This window comes from Nannobrachium achirus, assembly GCF_963921795.1.
Source record: "Nannobrachium achirus genome assembly, chromosome: 22".
Classification (NCBI taxonomy): domain Eukaryota; kingdom Metazoa; phylum Chordata; class Actinopteri; order Myctophiformes; family Myctophidae; genus Nannobrachium; species Nannobrachium achirus.
In genome coordinates, this window is record NC_137829.1 from 53,218,885 (window position 1) to 53,243,937 (window position 25,053).

The window sequence follows — 25,053 nt, forward strand, 5'->3', positions numbered from 1 at the left end:
GGCCCGCCCTGGGTACAAGCCAGGATTCACTCTGGGCCCTGGGTACAAGCCAGGATTCACTCTGGGCCCTGGGTACAAGCCAGGATTCACTCTGGGCCCTGGGTACAAGCCAGGATTCATTCTGGGCCCCCCCTGGGTACAAGCCAGGATTCATTCTGGGCCCCCCCTGGGTACAAGCCAAGGATTCACTCTGGGCCCTGGGTACAAGCCAAGGATTCACTCTGGGCCCCCCCTGGGTACAAGCCAAGGATTCACTCTGGGCCCTGGGTACAAGCCAAGGATTCACTCTGGGCCCCCCCTGGGTACAAGCCAAGGATTCACTCTGGACCCTGGGCCCTGGGTACAAGCCAAGGATTCATTCTGGGCCCCCCCTGGGTACAAGCCAAGGATTCACTCTGGGCCCCCCCTGGGTACAAGCCAAGGATTCACTCTGGGCCCCCCCTGGGTACAAGCCAGGATTCATTCTGGGCCCCCCCTGGGTACAAGCCAAGGATTCACTCTGGGCCCCCCCTGGGTACAAGCCAGGATTCACTCTGGGCCCCCCCTGGGTACAAGCCAGGATTCATTCTGGGCCCCCCCTGGGTACAAGCCAAGGATTCACTCTGGGCCCTGGGCCCTGGGTACAAGCCAAGGATTCACTCTGGCCCCCCCCTGGGTACAAGCCAAGGATTCATTCTGGGCCCCCCCTGGGTACAAGCCAGGATTCACTCTGGGCCCCCCCTGGGTACAAGCCAAGGATTCACTCTGGGCCCTGGGTACAAGCCAAGGATTCACTCTGGGCCCCCCCCCTGGGTACAAGCCAAGGATTCATTCTGGGCCCTGGGTACAAGCCAAGGATTCATTCTGGGCCCCCCCTGGGTACAAGCCAAGGATTCACTCTGGGCCCTGGGTACAAGCCAGGATTCACTCTGGGCCCTGGGTACAAGCCAAGGATTCACTCCCATGTTGTCCCATTCAAACTCTGGGCCCCCCCTGGGTACAAGCCAAGGATTCATTCCCATGTTGTCTTTGACTAGGGATTAGAGATGGACCGATTGCAACATTCATGGCCGGTACTGATCCACCGGTTTTTTGATGGTCTGACCTGTCAGACCGATTTCTTTAGCTAAGAACTAGAAAATAGGGTTTCTCCAATACCCTTTTTTTCAGGCCAAGTAGGCCTACAAGACATACTTCAATTTGAGTACCAATATAAACTAGAAGAACACTAATGCCAAATCAATCACAATAGTACAAAATCCAAAATCACAGACAATATTCAGTCCAATATGACTGTCTGGACAAGGCAGGAGGAAAGCAGGTGACACATGCTTTATTCCCCCCTTCTTTTTGGAGACGACATTGACACAGGATTATGGAATATATCCTTACATTGCAGGTAATCAGCACCATCTGTATTCTGTAGGCTGCCACTAAGTAGACTGGCTGCTACTTGCTAATGTTTACTTTAGTCACAGGACCAGAGCATCATGCTGTGCAATGCCATAGACACAATTGGCATAAAACCGGTATTTATGTCAGTGACCTGCCGGTCACCGATTCGGCCGGTTTGATATCATACCTGCCGATTTTTTATATTGGCCGATTACGATTTCCATCCCTACTAGGGATGGAGCCCTAAACAAGGGTAGCTCGATAACCCGATAACAGATTTATTGATTACCCGGTATCAATAAGTGTTGGGCTTATCCAGCTTGTTATCCAGCATAGCGGCCCATGATGTCATGTTTAAACAATCAAGACAAGAGGCGATCAATACATGATCACAGTGCTATTCTAATATAAAACCATTTAACACTTATTGCACATTAATGAAAGGTTGTTTTAATGATCTAAATGATAATATTTGTTACTTTTGTCAATTGTCATCTCCATAGATCACAGTCACAACTGGCCAATAAAAAAAGATACCAGTTCTGTTCAGAATCTTTCCACAAAATCTTTCCACAAAATATTAGAAAACGCTCAATATTGGGCTCAATAAAAACCCGTCTCAATAAGCAGGATCGATAAAATTATCAATAAAAATTAACAAGCTCCATCCCTAGCTTTAACTATTGAAAAATAGCAGATATACAAGCTTGCATCGTGGCACCGAGTGCCGCACTGCGAGCTTGTAGACCTGCTATTTTTGAAAAAACTTGAACATTTCTGAATATTTCAAATCCTTGTAAGTTTTTTTTTTAAACGCTATGTTTTCTATGTCAGTGGTACTCAAACCTTTTCATGTGAAGGACCCCCACAATGATATGTATTTGGCCATGGACCCCCATCTCAAAATATTTAGTTCCAGGGACCCCCCAGAAGCAAAATTTGAGTTACAAATGTTCGCTTAAAAAATACATATATTCAAAGATTTGCACGTTTTCACGACTTTAAAAAGAAATAGCAAGCTCGCAACGTGGCACTCAGTGCTGTGCTGTGAGCTTGTATATCTGCTATTTTTCAATAACTAAAGTATAAAATAATGAAGGAGGCCCCTCCACCTTGGGCCCTGGTAACTCAGTGTGTGTGTGTGTGTGCGTGCGTGTGTGCGTGTGCTGTCTTTCTTCCTGTTGCGTCAGTGCAGATCTGAGGCCTCCAGGCCTTAAACTGATGTGTGATCTGCTACGGAGCTCAGCCCGCTGCAGGCTGCGCTACAGTGTCTAGGGAGAACCAATAAGCACGCGCTAGCGCATGTATTTGTGTCTCTGCTAGGGCATTCACGGATAGTGATTTTTAGTATTCGAAGTATTCGAATTCGAATTCGACCTCAAAGTATTCGAATAGTCGAATATTGGACAGGACTGGCCAAACTGTCAAATATTAAGTCAGCAAGAGGCGGACATTGTGAAAATAGCAGATCTACATGCTCATAACGCCTCGCAATATTTATCTGCAGAACCGAGTCACATTAAATGTAATACGTACAATTCCAAGTGCTTGTCAGGGTTGGGGTCCCCAGTTCAAATATGTTTATTTTGGGCGTCACAGCCTAAAAAGGTTTGAGAACCATTGACAACTCATTCTTATGACTTCCTATCTAGCCAAGCTTTATAAACTAAATATTTTTAAAGAGAGAGAAAAATATTTATATATTGGACTTCGGTGAGCAACGTCGAATAGTGACTTTGATATTCGAATATTCGAATATTCAAATATTTGGTGAATGCCCTAGTCTCTGTTTTCTCTGCATATTGAGCCTTTTTGTTGTTGCCTTGTTGTTAGAGTGCTTTCCCTGATTGGGAGGTCCCTCGGTTCGGGTCATACCAAGGGATGGGACCATAACTGTTATTATCGTTTATTAGTGATAAAAAAAATTATAAAAAAAGAAAACACTCACAATAATCGTATCGATTTTATATATCGCGAAGTTGTCCTCCGTCATACGCTGGGATCAATTCACCTTCGATCCACTTAAACCCTCTACAGTGTATACACTGTGTGTGTGTGTGTGTGTGTGTGTGTGTGTGTGTGTGTGGGGGGGGGGGCTTGCAGAAGGGGGGGGGGTGACTTGCAGAAGAGTGTGTCATCCTTTCTCTCATTGTAAACACCTGCTAGGGTAGAAGAACAAAAAGATGTTCTCTCTGTTCCCCCAGCCTCTCTCGCTCTCTCTCTCTCTGTGTCTCTCTCTCTCTCTCTCTCTCTCTCTCTCTCTCTCTCTCTGTGTCTCTCTCTCTCTCTCTCTCTCTCTCTCTCTCTCTCTCTCTGTGTCTCTCTCTCTCTCTCTCTCTGGCTCCCTCTCTCTGTCTCTCTCTCTCTCTCTCTCTCTCTCTCTCTCTCTCTCTCTCTCTCTCTCTCTCTCTCTCTCTCTGTGTTGTTTACTAGTGGTGTAACGATACATTTTAATAGCGATTCGATACATATCACGATACATGGTTGACGATACGATACATGGACGATATTGGATCATTCATGGCGATACGATTCAATGATTTAAAATCGATATAGTAACTATTTAGCAAAGAAATGAAATCTGTGTGAAAGGTGTGGATAGTGAAGGTTTTTAAGGGAAACATGTATTATTATGGATATAAATAAGTAAACACAGTGATTATCTGCCAAATACATGGACATTATATATTGACAAACCTGCACCTTGACATGAACCCAGAGATTGCACACATTTATCGATAGACCAGTGTAGCTATATGGAAAGGAAAAGTCATTCAACCCCTCCTTTTATCTCATTTGCTGCCATTTAACAATACCTTCGTACTCTCATATGCCCCTGTCTCCATAGACTTCCATGTAATTCATAGTGCACGGATCATGCACACCCATGCCTAGATAATGCACCACGTGTGTCCACATTGCTCACAGCTTTCAAACAAAAAAATCTGAATGGAAATCCGTTCAGGCATTCATGAGATAGCAGCCATTATGTTTTCCTAAAATGTAAACAAAGATGGCTGCCATGTTTGAAAGATGGGGTTGCTATGGGGGTTAAACATGCAATTTCGCGATTGCTATCATGCCTACTACATTTTTTGGGGTAATTCTTTTTTTTTTTGAAGGGTTAGGGTTAGGTTTTTTTTTTTTTGGTACAGCAGGATTTTTTCGGGCTCCTCGGACATAGCAGCAAATGAGATAAAATGTTCTTCTTAAAAATGCTAAATACAATGCCCAAGTAGGTAGTATCGATACAATCGATTCTTTGCACTGCCGATTCGATACTATACAAAATCAAACGATACGATTCGATTTTAGCTATTTTCATTTCGATATACTTCAAGTTAAAAACGATATTTCGATACAGTTACTATATCGTTACACCCCTATTGTTTACCCTGCTCTCTCTCTGTTGTTTGCTCTGCTCTATACACAGTGTTTCTTGTTGACTTGCATCTTCCATGAGACTCAGCTCTGCTGGGTCTTTGTTCAGTCTTTGGAGTGTTAGGTAGATAGATACCTTTATATGTAGATACCTTTAGGTGTAAAACCTTCAGTGTTCAGTTAAAGCCCATAGTGTTGATGTCAGTTGGTAACTGACACTCTCACTGTTCCATAGTGTTGATGTCAGTTGGTAACTGACACTCTCACTGTTCCATAGTGTTGATGTCAGTTGGTAACTGACACTCTCACTGTTCCATAGTGTTGATGTCAGTTGGTAACTGACACTCTCACTGTTCCATAGTGTTGATGTCAGTTGGTAACTGACACTCTCACTGTTCCATAGTGTTGATGTCAGTTGGTAACTGACACTCTCACTGTTCCATAGTGTTGATGTCAGTTGGTAACTGACACTCTCACTGTTCCATAGTGTTGATGTCAGTTGGTAACTGACACTCTCACTGTTCCATAGTGTTGATGTCAGTTGGTAACTGACACACTCACTGTTCCATAGTGTTGATGTCAGTTGGTAACTGACACTCTCACTGTTCCATAGTGTTGATGTCAGTTGGTAACTGACACTCTCACTGTTCCATAGTGTTGATGTCAGTTGGTAACTGACACTCTCCAAATGTCGTCTTTTTTCGTAAAGTAATGCCCCCCCAAAAAATTGGCAAAAAAAAGCTGGCAAAGTATTGTGCTGCTGTCTCTGCTATAATTGTCAGCCGACCATATATGGCAGAGATGCTGTTACTTATCCTGAGTGAGCTCTAGACCTGCTGCACATGGAAACAGAGCTGCTAGCTTTAAAGAGGTGGTGCCATGATTTCCCCCCCTCTAAAACATGAGTGTTAGGTAGATAGATACCTTTATATGTAGATACCTTTAGGTGTAAAACCTTCAGTGTTCAGTTAAAGCCCATAGTGTTGATGTCAGTTGGTAACTGACACTCTCACTGTTCCATAGTGTTGATGTCAGTTGGTAACTGACACTCTCACTGTTCCATAGTGTTGATGTCAGTTGGTAACTGACACTCTCACTGTTCCATAGTGTTGATGTCAGTTGGTAACTGACACTCTCACTGTTCCATAGTGTTGATGTCAGTTGGTAACTGACACTCTCACTGTTCCATAGTGTTGATGTCAGTTGGTAACTGACACTCTCACTGTTCCATAGTGTTGATGTCAGTTGGTAACTGACACTCTCACTGTTCCATAGTGTTGATGTCAGTTGGTAACTGACACTCTCACTGTTCCATAGTGTTGATGTCAGTTGGTAACTGACACTCTCACTGTTCCATAGTGTTGATGTCAGTTGGTAACTGACACTCTCACTGTTCCATAGTGTTGATGTCAGTTGGTAACTGACACTCTCCAAATGTCGTCTTTTTTCGTAAAGTAATGCCCCCCCAAAAAATTGGCAAAAAAAAGCTGGCAAAGTATTGTGCTGCTGTCTCTGCTATAATTGTCAGCCGACCATATATGGCAGAGATGCTGTTACTTATCCTGAGTGAGCTCTAGACCTGCTGCACATGGAAACAGAGCTGCTAGCTTTAAAGAGGTGGTGCCATGATTTCCCCCCCTCTAAAACATGATTATCAGGTATTATGATTATACTAGGATGAAGATTTTTTCCAAAAAAGTATACAGAAAGACTTAGAATTGGGTTTTTATGTGGACACACCCCCAGTTCATTAAGTATGCATGGATGTCATGGTGGGTGGTGACCCAGCTGAAGTTAGCCACACCCCACAGTGTTGGGTGAATGGTAAATAGGGGAGGAGTTGATTATGTGATGTCATCTAATCTGTGTTTTTTAACGGACACTTTTCACCACAAGGTGGCAGCCTCCAAGAGAAAACAAACAAATACTAAGAGAATAATCATTTCTAAAAAAAAAAACACATAAGGGGGTCTAATGAAGTACTTTCAACCTCCTAGACACATGAAAAACAGAAAAAGTACAAAACTATGGCACCACCTCTTTAAACACATTCTAAATCTGAGGCTTTGTTGTATATTATTTAAAATCGTTTTGAGAAACAAATGCTGCTGTTTGTCCCAAAGCGACGGCAACAGATTGCTGCTATCAGTTTCAAAAAGCTGTAGACGATCGTTTTTTTTTGTTTTTGTTTTTTGCTTCCGATCCCGATCACATATATTCACTCCCGATCCGATCCCAATTTTTCCCGATCCAATATTTCAGCAATGTATATTAAAAAAATATATATTTAACCTATTATTAATGTATTATTATATTTATTATTATTATTTAAACATTATCTAACGTGGATACCTTTTTAGGCTATAGGGTGTGCCAAATGTAGTTCTAAGAGCGGCCATTTCTTGGGTAAACACAGCCTTACACAGGTGTTCTGATAAGACTATAGCATTAGTTCTATGCAATCAAACAATTGAAACACCTGTGTTTTTACCCAATAAATGGCCGCTAAGGACTACAATGACGTAGGCGCTGGCACACACTATATACAGTATGTCTCTTATTTTATCTCAAGTCAAATTACTGCAGCTTTGGTTCAACTGCCTTACCCCCTTATCTCTAAACTTATATTTTTTTAATATTTTGATTTTTCTTTTTGAATATTTCAAATAGCTTATCTACAAGCTCACAACGATGCAGAGCAAGGACCCCCATTTTTACAATATTGCCTACTTTACAGAAATACTATCCTAAAGTTGCTTATAATAAACAGATTTGGCAACACTGGCTAGAATGCATCTTGTTTTATAGACCAGTTTGCTTGTTTCTCTCGCAAGTTAACAGAACCTGGCATCTGGTAACAACACTAGCTGTAACAACACATGTCACTCTCTGTGCATGCTGAGTGCTACTGCTAGGCTAACTCTGTGGGACAGTTTTAAACGCTCTAAAGGGATGTAAATGTTATGCTTACATCGACAAGCAAGTCTACTCTCATGGATTACTTTGGACCTTTTTGAACGAAGCAATGTTGCCAGCAGTCTGATAAAGTGAGCTATCGCATTCATGCACACACACACACACACACACACACACACACACACACACACACACACACACACACACACACACACACACACACACACACACACACACACACACACACACACTACTTTTGAGATATTCAAGTTCTAAATACATTTCTAACCTGCAATGACCTGCATGATCTCTCACATTAATTTAAAAAAAGTCTTATTTACATGCAGAGTTAAGCTCTGGCGTTTAAGTGAAATGTAGCCTGATATTTATGAAATGCTTTTGTGGCTTTATCACATTTTAGTGAAAAATAAATAAAAAGTAATTCAGCTGTGGTCTAAAGTAGTGGCTTCCGAAATGACTGCCCCTGTGTCACACTCAATCACCTGGTTCTGCAGACGGACAGGTTATGTTTGTTTGTAATGTTAAATTAAAGAAAGAAATCCCAGATTTTCCCCCCCGATTCCGACCTTTTGAAAATTACGCAATCGGACCCGATTTCGGGACATCCCTACTGTAGGCCTACCCTGTATATAGCCTATATAACTGACTGTTCAAGATTGTAAACAGCTGCAGAGGATTGTGAAGAGAGCTGCTAAAATTATCGGCACATAATTGCCACAGCTCCATACAATCTATACCACACTCCGTACAATCTATACCACACTCCATACAATCTATACCACACTCCATACAATCTATACCACACTCCATACAATCTATACCACACTCCATACAATCTATATCACACGCTTCAAGAAAAACACTCAGAACATCATGAAAGATAGCAGCCATCCCGCCCATTCCCTGTTCTCACTCCTCCCATCCAAAAAAAACGTTACCAGAGCATCAAATCGCACACCACTCGTTTCAGTAATAGTTTTATTTTATAGTCAGGTTGCTCAACGAAGGGATGAAAGTGAAACGTAGGTAAACTTGGGCACTGTATGTATTTTTAAACTGTACACTGTTACACTGTATGGCATTGTTGTTGTTGGGACTTGTCTTGTGTGGCCTGCATGGTATGTGGGTCCACACTCCTGTCGGTCACTGTGACCATGTCTTTGTGTAATAAGGCTGAGATGCTCCTGGTACAAGCATTTAATTGTATCTGTACCTGTATGGATATGTATCTGTACCTGTATGGATGTGTGTGACAATAAACTGAACCTGAACCTGTAACAATATGACGACGAAACGTGACATAGCTCAACTGTATACTGTATATTATGTTCCCCATTTTCAGCATTTTGCATTATATTTTTACACTTGCGTTGTTGAATTGACATGCCTGTTGAATCATGAAAACATAAAATATGCCATGATTTTGTGAATGTAACCTGCAGCTAATAGCGTTTGTGAATGTAACCTGCAGCTAATAGCGTTTGTGAATGTAACCTTACTGCAGCTAATAGCGTTTGTGTCCCTCCTTTTGGTGGACATGAATAACATGTTTAACCCATTTAGGCCTGAGATTATTGAATGCTTTAACTATAGAAAAATTTAGATATACAAGCTCACAGTGAGCTTGTAGATCTGCTATTTTTTTTTAAAGTCGTGAAAATGTGTGCAAATCTTTGACTTGTATGTATTTTTTAAAGCGAACATTTGTAACTCAAATTTTGTTTCTGGGTGGTCCCTGGAACTAAATATTTTGAGATGGGGGTCCGTCCGTGGCCAAATAAATATCATTTTGTTGGTCCTTGACATGAAAAGGTTTGAGAACCACTGGCATAGTAGTCTCTCAAGAACAGACTAACTGAGCTCCAGTTAAGTGAAAAGGACATTTCTTTGACGATGGCTGGCCAGATTGCTGCATGACATAGAAACATTGTTTTTAAAAAAAAAGATTCAAAAGACACTTATAGAATCGGGTCAAAATTTAAACTTTCACGATTTTTGAAGCGGTGAAAGCCGCTTCCAAGGAGTGGCTTCGTCTGTCCCGTACCTGTTTTTTTTAGGATTCCCATAGATTCCCAAGGAGTGGCCTTGTCTGTCCCGTACATGTCCTGTTCATGCAGAATTGAGGATTGGTCAAGCTTCACATGACAATTTGGCCCTCCAGACAAAATCATTCATTCATTCAGAATTCATAAAAATATAGAACTAAAGCACATAGAAAGTATAGATCTAGAACACAGAATGCATAGTTCTAGAGCACAGATTTCATAGCTCTAGAACACATAGAATAAAAATTCACCGCTTCACTTCGAGGTCTGATTTTTCAAAATCAAACCTTTTGATGGCACTCGGTGCCGCGCTGCGAGCTTGTAGATCTGCTATTTTTCAATAGTTAAAGCATGAAATAAATGATACTCAATAATGTGTACCCTGTTCTGAATTGGTTTAAAACGTGTGTCGTTTGGGTTCCAGAGCGTGCCCGCTCTGCCCTGTGGCAAGGCCCTCTACTGCTACGAGGGTTTAAAACGTGTGTTTCTGTTCCAGAGCGTGCCCGCGCTGCCCTGTGGCAAGGCCCTCTACTGCTACGAGGGTTTAAAACGTGTGTTTCTGTTCCAAAGTGTGCCCGCTCTGCCCTGTGGCAAGGCCCTCTACTGCTACGAGGGTTTAAAACGTGTGTTTCTGTTCCAGAGCGTGCCCGCTCTGCCCTGTGGCAAGGCCCTCTACTGCTACGAGGGTTTAAAACGTGAGTTTCTGTTCCAGAGCGTGCCCGCTCTGCCCTGTGGCAAGGCCCTCTACTGCTACGAGGGTTTAAAACGTGTGTTTCTGTTCCAGAGCGTGCCCGCTCTGCCCTGTGGCAAGGCCCTCTACTGCTACGAGGGCAAGGAGCCGGGAGACCTCCAGTTCAACAAGGGTGACATCATCATCCTGCGACGCAAGGTGGACGAGAACTGGTACCACGGCGAGCTGAACGGCTGCCACGGCTTCCTGCCCGCCAGCTACATCCAGCTGCTCCGCCCCCTCAGCCAGACTCCGCCCCAGGGCAAGGCGCTCTACGACTTCGAGGTCAAAGACAAGGACCAGGACAAGGACTGCCTGGCCTTCAGCAAGGTAGCATAGCACACACACACACACACACACACACACACACACACACACACACACACACACACACACACACACACACACACACACACACACGGTTCTAAGTTCCCCACTTTACTTTTATTTTATTTACTTTATATTATTAATAACAACTCAAAACACAATAATGGAGAGATATTACAAATACTAGTAGGACAGGGGGCACTGCCAAACCTCTGTTTTGACCTCACAGGCACCATTACTTGTCAAACAGACGAGAAGATCCTCTGCTCCTCCCCTCCCTTTCTAGGCTCTCCTCTCCCTGCTCTGGTGCAGAGCAGAAGCCGTTTGACAAGTAAGGGTGCCTGTGAGGTCAAAACAGTGGTGTGGTTGGTCTCAGGACGTTGTGTAAACACAATCCAATAAAAAAGTACTAACTTTGAAGCTAAAGAAATAACCACACTAGAATAAAGACAATCTACTCTGTTAGTTATGAGAGGGCCCGCGAAATCTAGCAACAGGGGCAGCCGAAATCTAGCAACAGGGGCAGCTATGAAAAACATCGACTAAAGCAGGTATGAAGGGGTATGATAAAAGGCAGATTTAACCCTACATGTGTTTTGGTCTGAACGACTCCTTTAAGTGGTTAATGTTCTGTAGCAAATCTGAAAACACACATCAGATCATGTGATTCTGTACTGCTACACACTATTCCCACACGTCTCACTGTGCATTTGGTGTCTGCGTGGTACAAGTGTGTAACCAGCCAGAGTCAATTTCATTCATGTGATAACGTACGTTGGCCAATAAAATAGATTGGAGCGTCTGACTGAATGCTTACAAACCAGGCTGTTTCCCTATTAGGGCGCTAAGCGTTAAACAATTCCCCGTCCAACGGCAGACAGATGGACAAATAAGACAGACAGACAGACATCATCTGGGAGATGGAAAAGTGTTCAGGAGCTCCCAGCAGTGCCCAACAGATGGCCATATTTTACAGTGTGCTCCAAAAGCCCATTAGGACAGATTTACAGTTTTGATTTATTGTCTTTTGACTGCTGTTTTGAAGAGGATCTGACTGAGTTTATACTGAACGACCTTCAACATGCTAATGGGTGAGACTTCAAAGAACAGAATATGAAAAAATGCACAACTAAAAAAGTGTTTTAAAAGAGTTTCTTGATTGATTGATTGAAGAATTTATAAGAAGTTTGCAATAGAAAAAAGTACAGTTTCATGACAGTACAAATCACTGGTACAAGGTCAACTAAAAGGAGATCCTAGAAAGCCGAGGCTTATTTCCACAGGAACCACACTTTAAGTATCTCATATAACATTGAAAGACAGACGGATAGAACATAGTACTTTATCTCAGTTACATTGAGTGAGGTTTTTTTGTCATTAATTGAACAGATTTTCTTTTCCTTCGGTGTGAAGAATAATGTGGAACTTTGCCTCGACACTCAGAGTCAACAGTTGAAACAATACACCACAATATAAGGTCATTGTAAGAACTAGAAGCTGGGCCGCCCTTCGGGCGGCCCAGCGTCTAGTCGGCGACCTGGCCAACTCGGAACAATGTAAATAGGGAATGAATGCCCCGCCCTTTAATGCAAACCCCATTATACCTGTTTTCATAGGACCCGTTTTGACCATCTGTCTGCCTGTGTCCATTTATGCCCATATATGGAGATATCTGTATCTGTCTGTCGGCGTCCATTTTATGTCCATATATGGAGATCACTGCAGTTATAGTTCTGGGTCCATTTTGTGCCCATATATGGAGATATCTGTCTATCTGCGTCCATTTTATGCCCATATATGGAGTATCTGTCTGTGCCTCCAACTGTGTTGCAGACACAGTGCCGGTTCCCCCTTTAATGCAAACCTCATTATACCTGTTGTCATAGGACCCGTTTTGACCATCTGTTTGCCTGTGTCCATTTATGCCCATATATGGAGATATCTGTATCTGTCTGTCTGCGTCCACTTTATGCCCATATATGGAGATCTTTGACCATCTGTTTGCCTGTGTCCATTTATGCCCATATATGGAGATATCTGTATTTGTCTGTCTGCATCCATTTTATGCCCATATATGGAGATCTATGCAGACACAGTGCCAGTTCCGGAAAATCCTGATGTCAGACATCAGAATCCGAACCTTTCGTGCTGGTTCCAGAAAATCGTGTATCGGGTCGGGTCGGGTCGAGGCCGAGCACTGCACTACCTGCTGCGGTGGGGAACGCACGTGCCGAATTTGAAATAGGGAATGAATGCCCCACCCTTTAATGCAAACCCCATGAATGCCCCACCCTTTAATGCAAACCCCAATATACCTGTCATAGGACCCGTTTTGACCATCTGTTTGTCTTTGTCCACTTATGCCCATATATGAAGATCTCTGCACACACAGTACCGGTTGCAGAAAACTCTGATGTCAGACTTTATGCCCATATCTGCACGTGCGTTCCCCACCGCAGCAGGTAGTGCAGTGCTCGGCCTCGACCCGACCCGACCCGATACACGATTTTCTGGAACCAGCACGAAAGGTTCGGATTCTGATGTCTGACATCAGGATTTTCCGGAACTGGCACTGTGTCTGCATAGATCTCCATATATGGGCATAAAATGGATGCAGACAGACAAATACAGATATCTCCATATATGGGCATAAATGGACACAGGCAAACAGATGGTCAAAGATCTCCATATATGGGCATAAAGTGGACGCAGACAGACAGATACAGATATCTCCATATATGGGCATAAATGGACACAGGCAAACAGATGGTCAAAACGGGTCCTATGACAACAGGTATAATGGGGTTTGCATTAAGTTTGTCTCCTCCTCCATCTGTTTGTCTGTGTCCCTTTATTCCCATTATGGAGATCTCTGTATCTGTCTGTGCCTCCGACTGTGTTGCAGACACAGTGCCGGTTCCCCCTTTAATGCAAACCCCATTATACCTGTTGTCATAGGACCCGTTTTGACCATCTGTTTGAAAAAGCGACAGAAATCTCATATATGGGCATAAAATGGACGCAGATAAACAGATATCTCCATATATGGCATATATGGGCATACAATGGATGCAGAATCACAAAGATCTCCATATACGGGCATAAAAGGGACACAGACAGACAGATACAGAGATCTCCATATATGGGCATAAAATGGACGCAGATAGACAGATATCTCCATATATGGGCATATATGGGCATAAAATGGACCCAGAACTATAACTGCAGTGATCTCCATATATGGACATAAAATGGACACCGACAGACAGACAGATACAGATATCTCCATACATACATACACATTCACAGAGATTTTGTGTTGACTCATGTGGCGTACGTGATGTCAGAGCCTTTTATGAAGTGATGTCACAATGACTCAGCTGTCACAATGACTCAGCGCTTGCGCCGATTTCCTCCGGAACAGCCTGATGTCAACAATCAGCTCTGCATAAGGAGATTCCGAACGTTTCGCGCCGGTTTCGGAAAACCGCGAGTCGGGTCGGGTCGAGGCCCGGCACTGCACTCCGCGCGGCGGCGGGGAACGCGCGTGCCGAATCTGAAGCCGGTGGGACGAACGGTTCTCGAGATACGCGGATTACAAACAAACAAACAGACAGACAGACAGAGAGACCTGGCCAACTCGGAACAATGTAAATAGGGAATGAATGCCCCGCCCTTTAATGCAAACCCCATTATACCTGTTTTCATAGGACCCGTTTTGACCATTTGTCTGCCTGTGTCCATTTATGCCCATATATGGAGATATCTGTATCTGTCTGTCTGTCGGTGTCCATTTTATGTCCATATATGGAGATCACTGCAGTTATAGTTCTGGGTCCATTTTATGCCCATATATGCCCATATATGGAGATATCTGTCTATCTGCGTCCATTTTATGCCCATATATGGAGATCTCTGTATCTGTCTGTCTGTGTCCCTTTTATGCCCGTATATGGAGATCTTTGTGATTCTGCATCCATTGTATGCCCATATATGCCATATATGGAGATATCTGTTTATCTGCGTCCATTTTATGCCCATATATGAGATTTCTGTCGCTTTTTCAAACAGATGGTCAAAACGGGTCCTATGACAACAGGTATAATGGGGTTTGCATTAAAGGGCGGGGCATTCATTCCCTATTTACATTGTTCCGAGTTGGCCAGGTCTCTCTGTCTGTCTGTCTGTTTGTTTGTTTGTAATCCGCGTATCTCGAGAACCGTTCGTCCCACCGGCTTCAGATTCGGCACGCGCGTTCCCCGCCGCCGCGCGGAGTGCAGTGCCGGGCCTCGACCCGACCCGACTCGCGGTTTTCCGAAACCGGCGCGAAACGTTCGGAATCTCCTTATGCGGAGCTGATTGTTGACATCAGGCTGTTCCGGAGGAAATCGGCGCAAGCGCTGAGTCATTGTGACAGCTGAGTCATTGTGACATCACTTCATAAAAGGCTCTGACATCACGTACGCCACATGAGTCAACACAAAATCTCTGTGAATGTGTATGTATGTATGGAGATATCTGTATCTGTCTGTCTGTCGGTGTCCATTTTATGTCCATATATGGAGATCACTGCAGTTATAGTTCTGGGTCCATTTTATGCCCATATATGCCCATATATGGAGATATCTGTCTATCTGCGTCCATTTTATGCCCATATATGGAGATCTCTGTATCTGTCTGTCTGTGTCCCTTTTATGCCCGTATATGGAGATCTTTGTGATTCTGCATCCATTGTATGCCCATATATGCCATATATGGAGATATCTGTTTATCTGCGTCCATTTTATGCCCATATATGAGATTTCTTTCTTTTTCAAACAGATGGTCAAAACGGGTCCTATGACAACAGGTATAATGGGGTTTGCATTAAAGGGGGAACCGGCACTGTGTCTGCAACACAGTCGGAGGCACAGACAGATACAGAGATCTCCATAATGGGAATAAAGGGACACAGACAAACAGATGGAGGAGGAGACAAACTTAATGCAAACCCCATTATACCTGTTGTCATAGGACCCGTTTTGACCATCTGTTTGCCTGTGTCCATTTATGCCCATATATGGAGATATCTGTATCTGTCTGTCTGCGTCCACTTTATGCCCATATATGGAGATCTTTGACCATCTGTTTGCCTGTGTCCATTTATGCCCATATATGGAGATATCTGTATTTGTCTGTCTGCATCCATTTTATGCCCATATATGGAGATCTATGCAGACACAGTGCCAGTTCCGGAAAATCCTGATGTCAGACATCAGAATCCGAACCTTTCGTGCTGGTTCCAGAAAATCGTGTATCGGGTCGGGTCGGGTCGAGGCCGAGCACTGCACTACCTGCTTTAATGCAAACCCCATGAATGCCCCACCCTTTAATGCAAACCCCAATATACCTGTCATAGGACCCGTTTTGACCATCTGTTTGTCTTTGTCCACTTATGCCCATATATGAAGATCTCTGCACACACAGTACCGGTTGCAGAAAACTCTGATGTCAGACTTTATGCCCATATCTGGAGAACGCGCGTGCCGGTGGGAAGAAGGGTTCTCGAGATACGCGGATTACATACATACATACACATTCACAGAGATTTTGTGTTGACTCATGTGGCGTACGTGATGTCAGAGCCTTTTATGAAGTGATGTCACAATGACTCAGCTGTCACAATGACTCAGCGCTTGCGCCGATTTCCTCCGGAACAGCCTGATGTCAACAATCAGCTCCGCATAAGGAGATTCCGAACGTTTCGCGCCGGTTTCGGAAAACCGCGAGTCGGGTCGGGTCGAGGCCCGGCACTGCACTCCGCGCGGCGGCGGGGAACGCGCGTGCCGAATCTGAAGCCGGTGGGACGAACGGTTCTCGAGATACGCGGATTACAAACAAACAAACAGACAGACAGACAGAGATTTGTCGCATTTATAGATAGATGTCTAATATGAAAGAGTGTCAGGAGTTACGTGGTTCCACATCATTGTGACATCACAGGTGACATCACAGTGATGTCAGATACTCAGAGCAGGGATCTCCATATATGGGTATAAACAGGTGACATCACAGTGATGTGGCTGGTTCAGACAGGGATCTCCATTTATGGGCATAAAAGGGATTGTATGTTGTGATGTCATGGGAACCACTCTATGCCCATACATGGAGATGCCTGATGTCAATATTAAGCCCATATCTTCTTACAGGACTTCTTATGGGAATGCCCATATATGGAGGAATGGATGATAGTAAGTGCGATCTGACGGTCGCAAAAAGGAATACTCAAATAATTGTAGAAGTATGGAGAAAAATTGCCGTCTGACAGTTTAGTGCTTGTGGCTCTTGTCTTGAGGGTGCTGTGTCCTTAAGGCTTGAACACACTGCCCGACTTTTTGAGCCTCGTGTTGCGAGGCGTTGTGAGCATGTAGATCTGCTATTTTCACAATGGAACAGATGGAGTCAAACTAAATGTAATGCCAACTCCTACAATTCCAAGTGCTTGTGCAAGGGGGGGGGGGGGGTCTCCAGTTCAAATATGCTTATTTTGGGGGTCGCGGACTGAAAAGGTTGAGAACCACCACATTCGCATAAGTGACAAAAATATCAGACAATGTCGTGGGTCGGTCGGTCGGTCGGTCGGTCGGTCCTTCGCACTCCTTGCGAGCCGCCGGTTTCCCCCTCCAGCCTGGAAGGTGAAGCAAATGAGTTTCCACTCTCTGGTGCTCCCAGTGGACCACCAGCTCCCCTGGTTCTGGTGCTCCCAGGGGGACCAGGGGACCACCAGCTCCCCTGGTTCTGCACTGTACACCTAATTAACCCTTACTTCCTCTGAAACACATCCCTCAGGGTGTTTACTGTGAGTAACGCTGCCTCTGTGCAGTCGGCTGAGGGTTCATAAAGAAATCCTCCTCCGGAGGGCTCAGTGCGGTCCGCCGCTATCCCACGCCTGCTAGCCTGTTTGGCTCCACGCGCCGCGTGTCAATGAAGAGATAAATGAAACGTTTTATCGGGGTTAAGATGATTCGCGGTACCTCATCAGGTGACCTGGAGGTGGGGTTTCAGCTGGGTTTACATTACATCTTGAAACACCTTGTATGTGTTTCTAACGAACTTTACCTGTATGTACAACCATTGCTTATGTGTTTGTACTGCGCCACTTTGTTGCTCATCAGCTGATGTGGTGGGTGCTGGGGTGGGTGGGTGAGGGTGAGCAAGCTATCTGTGTAAGAATGTTTCTGTACCTCTGTCCTGTATGTACGTATGTCTGCTGTTCATGTTCTTTTGTATGTCATGTTCTTATGGGTCCCTCTTGAAAATGAGATGCTGCATCTCAATGGGGCTTTCCCTTCAATAAAATCTTACAAATCTTACAGTACACACACACACACACACACACACACACACACACACACACACACACACACACACACACACACACACACACACACACACACACACACACACACACAAACACCACCATGTCTCTGCCCTGATAGATTCACTGCGGCCCCCCCATGAATGTTCTTCCTAGGGGGAGGGGGCTTAACCCATTTAGACTGGGAACCCATTATTTTGTGCTTTGACTATTGAAAAATAGCGGATATACAAGCTCGCTACAAGCTATTTTTGAAAAAAAAGTGACAATGTGTGCATTCTTTGAATATTTCAAATCCCTCTAAGGTTTTTTTTTTGAAAAACCTGTTTCCCATCTAAACATATTTAGTTCCAGGGACCCCCCAGAAGCAGATTTGAGTTAAAGATTTGCACACATTTTCACGACTTTTCAAAAATAGCAGATCTATAAGCTCACCGTGTGAGCTTGTATGTGTGCTATTTTTCAATAGCTGAAGTATAAAATAATGAAGGCCCCTCCACCTTGAGCCCTGGTAACTCAGTCCCACTCCCCCCCTCCCCCTTGTGACGCTCCTGGCCTTGTGCACTCATTGTACCCTAACCTCCTTCACTCTTCCTCTCTGCCGTTCACTCCTCCACTCATTGTACCCTAACCTTGTTCACTCTTCCTCTCTGCCGTTCACTCCTCCACTCATTGTACCCTAACCTGCTTCACTCTTCCTCTCTGCTGTTCACTCCTTCACTCATTGTACCCTAACCTTGTTCACTCTTCCTCTCTGCTGTTCACTCCTCCACTCATTGTACCCTAACCTTGTTCACTCTTCCTCTCTGCCGTTCACTCCTCCACTCATTGTACCCTAACCTCCTTCACTCTTCCTCTCTGCTGTTCACTCCTTCACTCATTGTACCCTAACCTTGTTCACTCTTCCTCTCTGCTGTTCACTCCTCCACTCATTGTACCCTAACCTCCTTCACTCTTCCTCTCTGCTGTTCACTCCTTCACTCATTGTACCCAAACCTTGTTCACTCTTCCTCTCTGCTGTTCACTCCTTCACTCATTGTACCCTAACCTTGTTCACTCTTCCTCTCTGCTGTTCACTCCTTCACTCATTGTACCCTAACCTTGTTCACTCTTCCTCTCTGCCGTTCACTCCTCCACTCATTGTACCCTAACCTCCTTCACTCTTCCTCTCTGCTGTTCACTCCTTCACTCATTGTACCCTAACCTTGTTCACTCTTCCTCTCTGCTGTTCACTCCTCCACTCATTGTACCCTAACCTCCTTCACTCTTCCTCTCTGCTGTTCACTCCTTCACTCATTGTACCCTAACCTTGTTCACTCTTCCTCTCTGCTGTTCACTCCTTCACTCATTGTACCCTAACCTTGTTCACTCTTCCTCTCTACTGTTCTCTCCTTCACTCATTGTACCCTAACCTTGTTCACTCTTCCTCTATGCCGTTCACTCCTCCACTCATTGTACCCTAACCTCCTTCACTCTTCCTCTCTGCCATTCACTCCTCCACTCATTGTACCCTAACCTTGTTCACTCTTCCTCTCTGCTGTTCACTCCTTCACTCATTGTACCCTAACCTTGTTCACTCTTCCTCTCTGCCGTTCACTCCTCCACTCATTGTACCCTAACCTCCTTCACTCTTCCTCTCTGCCATTCACTCCTCCACTCATTGTACCCTAACCTCCTTCACTCTTCCTCTCTGCCGTTCACTCCTCCCAGCCTCTGCACTTTCTCTCTCGTACTCTCCCTCCGTTTCTCTCAAACTCCTCCCTCTTCCCTCGTTCCCCTCTTGCCCATTTTCTCTCTTCTTTCATCACTTCCCCCTCTCCCTTCTTTCTTTCTGTCTCTGTGTCTCTCTATCCGTCTATTGGGTCTCTTTTTGTGTCGTGCTGTCTCTCTGTGTCTCACTGTGTGTGTGTGTGTGTGTGTGTGTGTGTGTGTGTGTGTGTGTGTGTGTGTGTGTGTGTGTGTGTGTGTGTGTGTGTGTGTGTGTGTGTGTGTGTGTGTGTGTGTGTGTGTGTGTGTGTGTGTGTGTGTGTGTGTGTGTGTGTGTGTGTGTGTGTGTGTGTGTGTGTGCGTGCGTGCGTGCGTGCGTGCGTGCGTGCGAGAGAGAGGGAACCAGGAACGTAGAGCCAGTGCAGTACTGGAGGACGGCTGGCAGCATGCCTCAGGGTGGAGTTGTTTACCTACCATAAAATAGTGGACAATTTAGAGACTTTTATCTTGTTCTGGGCTCAGAGATGTGCTGTGAGGAGAATCTTTCTACACACAATGAGTCGTGCATAAGGGCTGTTATTTGTGACTTGTGATGCGTCATTTTGTATTGCAGTGTTTTAATAAAGGTGCTTTTATAGGTCTCTCTCTCTCTCTCTCTCTCTCTCTCTCTCTCTCTCTCTCTCTCTGTCTCTGTGTCTCTGTGTCTCTCTCTCATAGTGAGATGTGTTTTCTTCCTGGGTCAGGTGTAAACATTCATTAGTATTCCCTGGGCTCCTGAGCTCTTCAAAGCTTAGCATTTTGTTCCTGCTGTTATCACACATGCACGCACGCACGCACGCCCGACCGCACGCACGCACGCACGCACGCACGCACGCACACACACACACACACACACACACTCATTTGTGCCAAGACGACAGTCCCATATCCTACCTATCAGCAGTGCAGTGTGTGTGTGTGTGTGTGTGTGTGTGTGTGTGTGTGTGTGTGTGTGTGTGTGTGTGTGTGTGTGTGTGTGTGTGTGTGTGTGTGTGTGTGTGTGTGTGTGTGCGTGCGTGCGTGCGTGCGTGCGTGCGTGCGTGCGTGTGAGAGAGAGAGAGAGAGAGAGAGAGAGAGAGAGAGCGCAGGGTGCACTTATATAGCATAAAGTTTAGAGAAAGTGGGGCAAAGCTGATCACAGTAAAAATGCATCTACTGTACCTATAGGACATAGCCATCTACACACACACACACACACACACACACACACACACACACACACACACACACACACACACACACTCCCAGCCATCTCCCCCTGCGGTGCACTGTGTGCATGTTGTCATGTGGAACCACCGCCTGTGTGAGTGTTTTCTCTGTGTGAGAGGTGATTACTCTGTAGGACTAATACACACTTATTCACCAACAATATCAACAGTCGTCCCTTATGGCCAATCAGAGAGCTGGACTGCATTATGGTCCGTAGGATGGCCAATCAGAGACCTGGACTGCATTATGGGGATGATTTGAAAGTTTCATATCATGATTATTGTGACCAAAGATATCACGATTTATGATATTATCGCGATACTCATCAATGTCAATTATCTTGCTGGGGCGGAATATTCCCCCCCCCCCCCCCCAAAAAAAAAGACTTCCAAGTACGTAAATTATAAGTACGTTTTACCTATCCACCTGTTTCCACAAGAATTTACTGTAGCATTATCTGTGGGACACTTCCGGTTAACAGCAGACATACAAGCTCATGTCGCGTCGCAGATGCAACTGTTGTGAGCTTGTAGATCATTCCTGGGAAACTGCCGCACACCTTCTGCGCAATGCAGAGAGAAGATGGGACAGATGAGGGGGAACGGGGGAGGGGGAGGGGGGCAGGAGAGGAGAGGAGAGGAGAGGAGAGGAGAGGAGAGGAGACGACAGCAGAAGTGAAACGGGAATTGGCACTTAAAGAGAGAGAGCGGGCGGCGGCGTTGTGAAGAGTGCTGTTAGTCAGGGACCCACAAGCCCAAAAGCTCAAGGAATAAGGTTTAACCTGTGATGTCATGCCGTACTTTTTATTTCTGTTTTATCTATTAGTTTGATCATTAAGGTCCACAAAATGAGAGGCCTGCTCTGCCGTAAACATCGCGAAAAAAAGTTATGGCCATTTGTATATTCACTGTCCCATCGACTTCATTATACAGGAAAAGAATACAAAAATAAATGTGCTTTAAATAGCATGTGATGGGTCAAACTAGGGGGTCTTCATGATTCTGAATCCATTGCACACATTTGTTTTGCATGAAAAACATTCCTTGGGCTAAATTTCGGCCGGCCAAAAATGTGAAAAGTGACGAGTCATCAAAAAATCATCACTTTTCACAGTTTTGGGGGCTGATGTTTTGCCCTAGGAATGTTTTTCATGCAAAACAAATGCTTGCAATGGATTCAGAATCATGAAGAACCCCTAGTTCGACCCCTCACAGGCTACTTAAAGCACATTTATTTTCTTTTTTTTTTTAAACTTTGTTTTCCAGTATAGTGAAGTCAATGGGACAGTGAATATACAAATGGCCATAACTTTTTTTCGCAATGTTTCCGGCAGAGCAGGCCTCTCATTCTGCGGACCTTAATGACCAAACTAATAGATAAAACAGAAATAAAAAGTACGGCATGACATCACAGGTCATCTCCCATTCTGGGCTTGTGGGTCCCTGGCTATGTGTGCGGTGCGCAGGGATTACGTTCTCCCTGCAGGTGTGTGTGTGTGTGTGTGTGGGTGCAGGGATTACGTTCTCCCTGCAGGTGTGTGTGTGTGTGTGTGTGTGTGTGTGTGTGTGTGGGTGCAGGGATTACGTTCTCCCTGCAGGTGTGTGTGTGGGTGCAGGGATTACGTTCTCCCTGCAGGTGTGTGTGTGTGTGTGTGTGTGTGTGTGTGGGTGCAGGGATTACGTTCTCCCTGCAGGTGTGTGTGTGTGTGTGTGTGTGCAGGGATTACGTTCTCCCTGCAGGTGTGTGTGTGTGTGTGTGTGTGTGTGTGTGTGTGTGTGTGTGTGTGCAGGGATTACGTTCTCCCTGCAGGTGTGTGTGTGTGTGTGTGTGTGTGTGTGTGTGCAGGGATTACGTTCTCCCTGCAGGTGTGTGTGATCCTGGCTGCTCGCTGCGGCGCTGCTGCATGTCGCTTTTAAAGGGGATTCAGACCGCAGCGACGATCGCTGCGACCACAACCTGATTCTAGAACGCTTGGACTGCCGACACACACACACACTGTAGCCAAAGTGCCAATATTTATTTTAGGAGGCAGAGGGAAAGTTGATCTCATGCCAAAGAGCCAGTGCTCGCCCAGCAGTCTGCTGTCACCCAGGCAGATGTGTGCCCATGTGTGAGGTCGCTTCTCGCCCTTATGGCATCTTACCAGTGTATCTATAATGTCTCTCTCTCTCTCTCTCTCTAGGACGAGGTGCTGACAGTAGTCTCTCTCTCTTTCTAGGTGTAATGATAACTAAAGGTCTCTTTCTCTCTCTCTCTCTCTCTCTCTCTCTCTCTCTCTCTCTCTCTCTCTCTCTCTGGGTGTAATGATAACTAAAGGTCTCTCTATCTCTCTCTCTCTCTCTCTAGGTGTAATGATAACTAAAGGTCTCTCTCTCTCTCTCTCTCCAGGACGAGGTGCTGACGGTGATCAGGAGAGTGGATGATAACTGGGCAGAGGGCATGCTGGGAGACAAGATTGGCATCTTCCCCATTCTCTATGTGGAGGTAGGCCCGCGCACACACGCACACACGCACACACGCACGCACGCACGCACGCACGCACGCACGCACGCACGCACGCCCACACGCACACGCACACACACTGTCACAGTTCGCTCCTCATGGTCCTTCGTGGCCGCGTGGAGCCACACAGACGCTTTATCAGTCTGATCATACTGTACATGTAAAGACTCAGTCTTATCATACTGTACATGTAAAGACTCAGTCTTATCATACTGTACATGTAAAGACTCAGTCTTATCATACTGTACATGTAAAGACTCAGTCTTATCATACTGTACATGTAAAGACTCAGTCTGATCATACTGTACATGTAAAGACTCAGTCTGATCATACTGTACATGTAAAGACTCAGTCTGATCATACTGTACATGTAAAGACTCAGTCTTATCATACTGTACATGTAAAGACTCAGTCTGATCATACTGTACATGTAAAGACTCAGTCTTATCATACTGTACATGTAAAGACTCAGTCTGATCATACTGTACATGTAAAGACTCAGTCTGATCATACTGTACATGTAAAGACTCAGTCTTATCATACTGTACATGTAAAGACTCAGTCTTATCATACACTATACATGCTAAGACTCAGTCCACTCCAAGCAGTCCCTTGGAGCCACATAATCAGATTCAGACCTTGCATACCCTGGACACTGAATGGGCAGCTGTCACTTTAAGACTGCAAGCTTTGGCTACACTTTAATAACGTGTTCCTAGCTCTCTTGTCTAACAGTGAAATATCCTTGTTTTGAGCTTCTATTACACTGGACTTTCTATTCACTATTTCTTGTCAGTGTGGAAATATTAGTTTTTGAACTTTGAGGCTTTGCCCTTGCATTTTGAGTTTGGGACTTTAGGCCTTGTTGCCTAAAGTCTTGTATTTTGGTTTCACTGTTGTGCTTTTGGTTTTGCCTTTATTTTATAGTTTGGTACCCAGTGTTTCCTGTCTGCCCCTGTAGTTGTTTTCCTGCCTTGTCTCACCTCACCTTGATGAGTCATGTTCTCCTCCTGTGTCCTGTTGTCTCACCTCACCTTGATGAGTCATGTTCTCCTCCTATGTCCTGTTGTCTCACCTCACCTTGATGAGTCATGTTCTCCTCCTGTGTCCTGTTGTCTCACCTCACCTTGATGAGTCATGTTCTCCTCCTGTGTCCTGTTGTCTCACCTCACCTTGATGAGTCATGTTCTCCTCCTGTGTCCTGTTGTCTCACCTCACCTTGATGAGTCATGTTCTCCTCCTGTGTCCTGTTGTCTCACCTCACCTTGATGAGTCATGTTCTCCTCCTGTGTCCTGTTGTCTCACCTCACCTTGATGAGTCATGTTCTCCTCCTGTGTCCTGTTGTCTCACCTCACCTTGATGAGTCATGTTCTCCTCCTGTGTCCTGTTGTGCCTCAGCCAATCCCTGTGTTGATTGTATGTTTGGTTTCACCTGTGTCTAGTT

At 44.9% G+C, this 25,053-nt stretch overlaps 1 protein-coding gene across 1 annotated transcript in view; it reads left to right on the plus strand.

Moving 5' to 3' along the window:
- Window positions 1-25,053, plus strand: part of LOC308308133 (E3 ubiquitin-protein ligase SH3RF3-like) — a gene marked incomplete at both ends in the record, with an annotated part of 206,526 nt that overhangs the window by 115,836 nt on the left and 65,637 nt on the right. Inside the window, 2 exons of the mRNA XM_080753500.1 lie at window positions 10,522-10,797; window positions 23,495-23,590. Of these exons, the coding sequence (XP_080609626.1) occupies window positions 10,522-10,797; window positions 23,495-23,590 (372 nt within the window). The remainder of the gene's footprint in view (window positions 1-10,521; window positions 10,798-23,494; window positions 23,591-25,053) is intronic.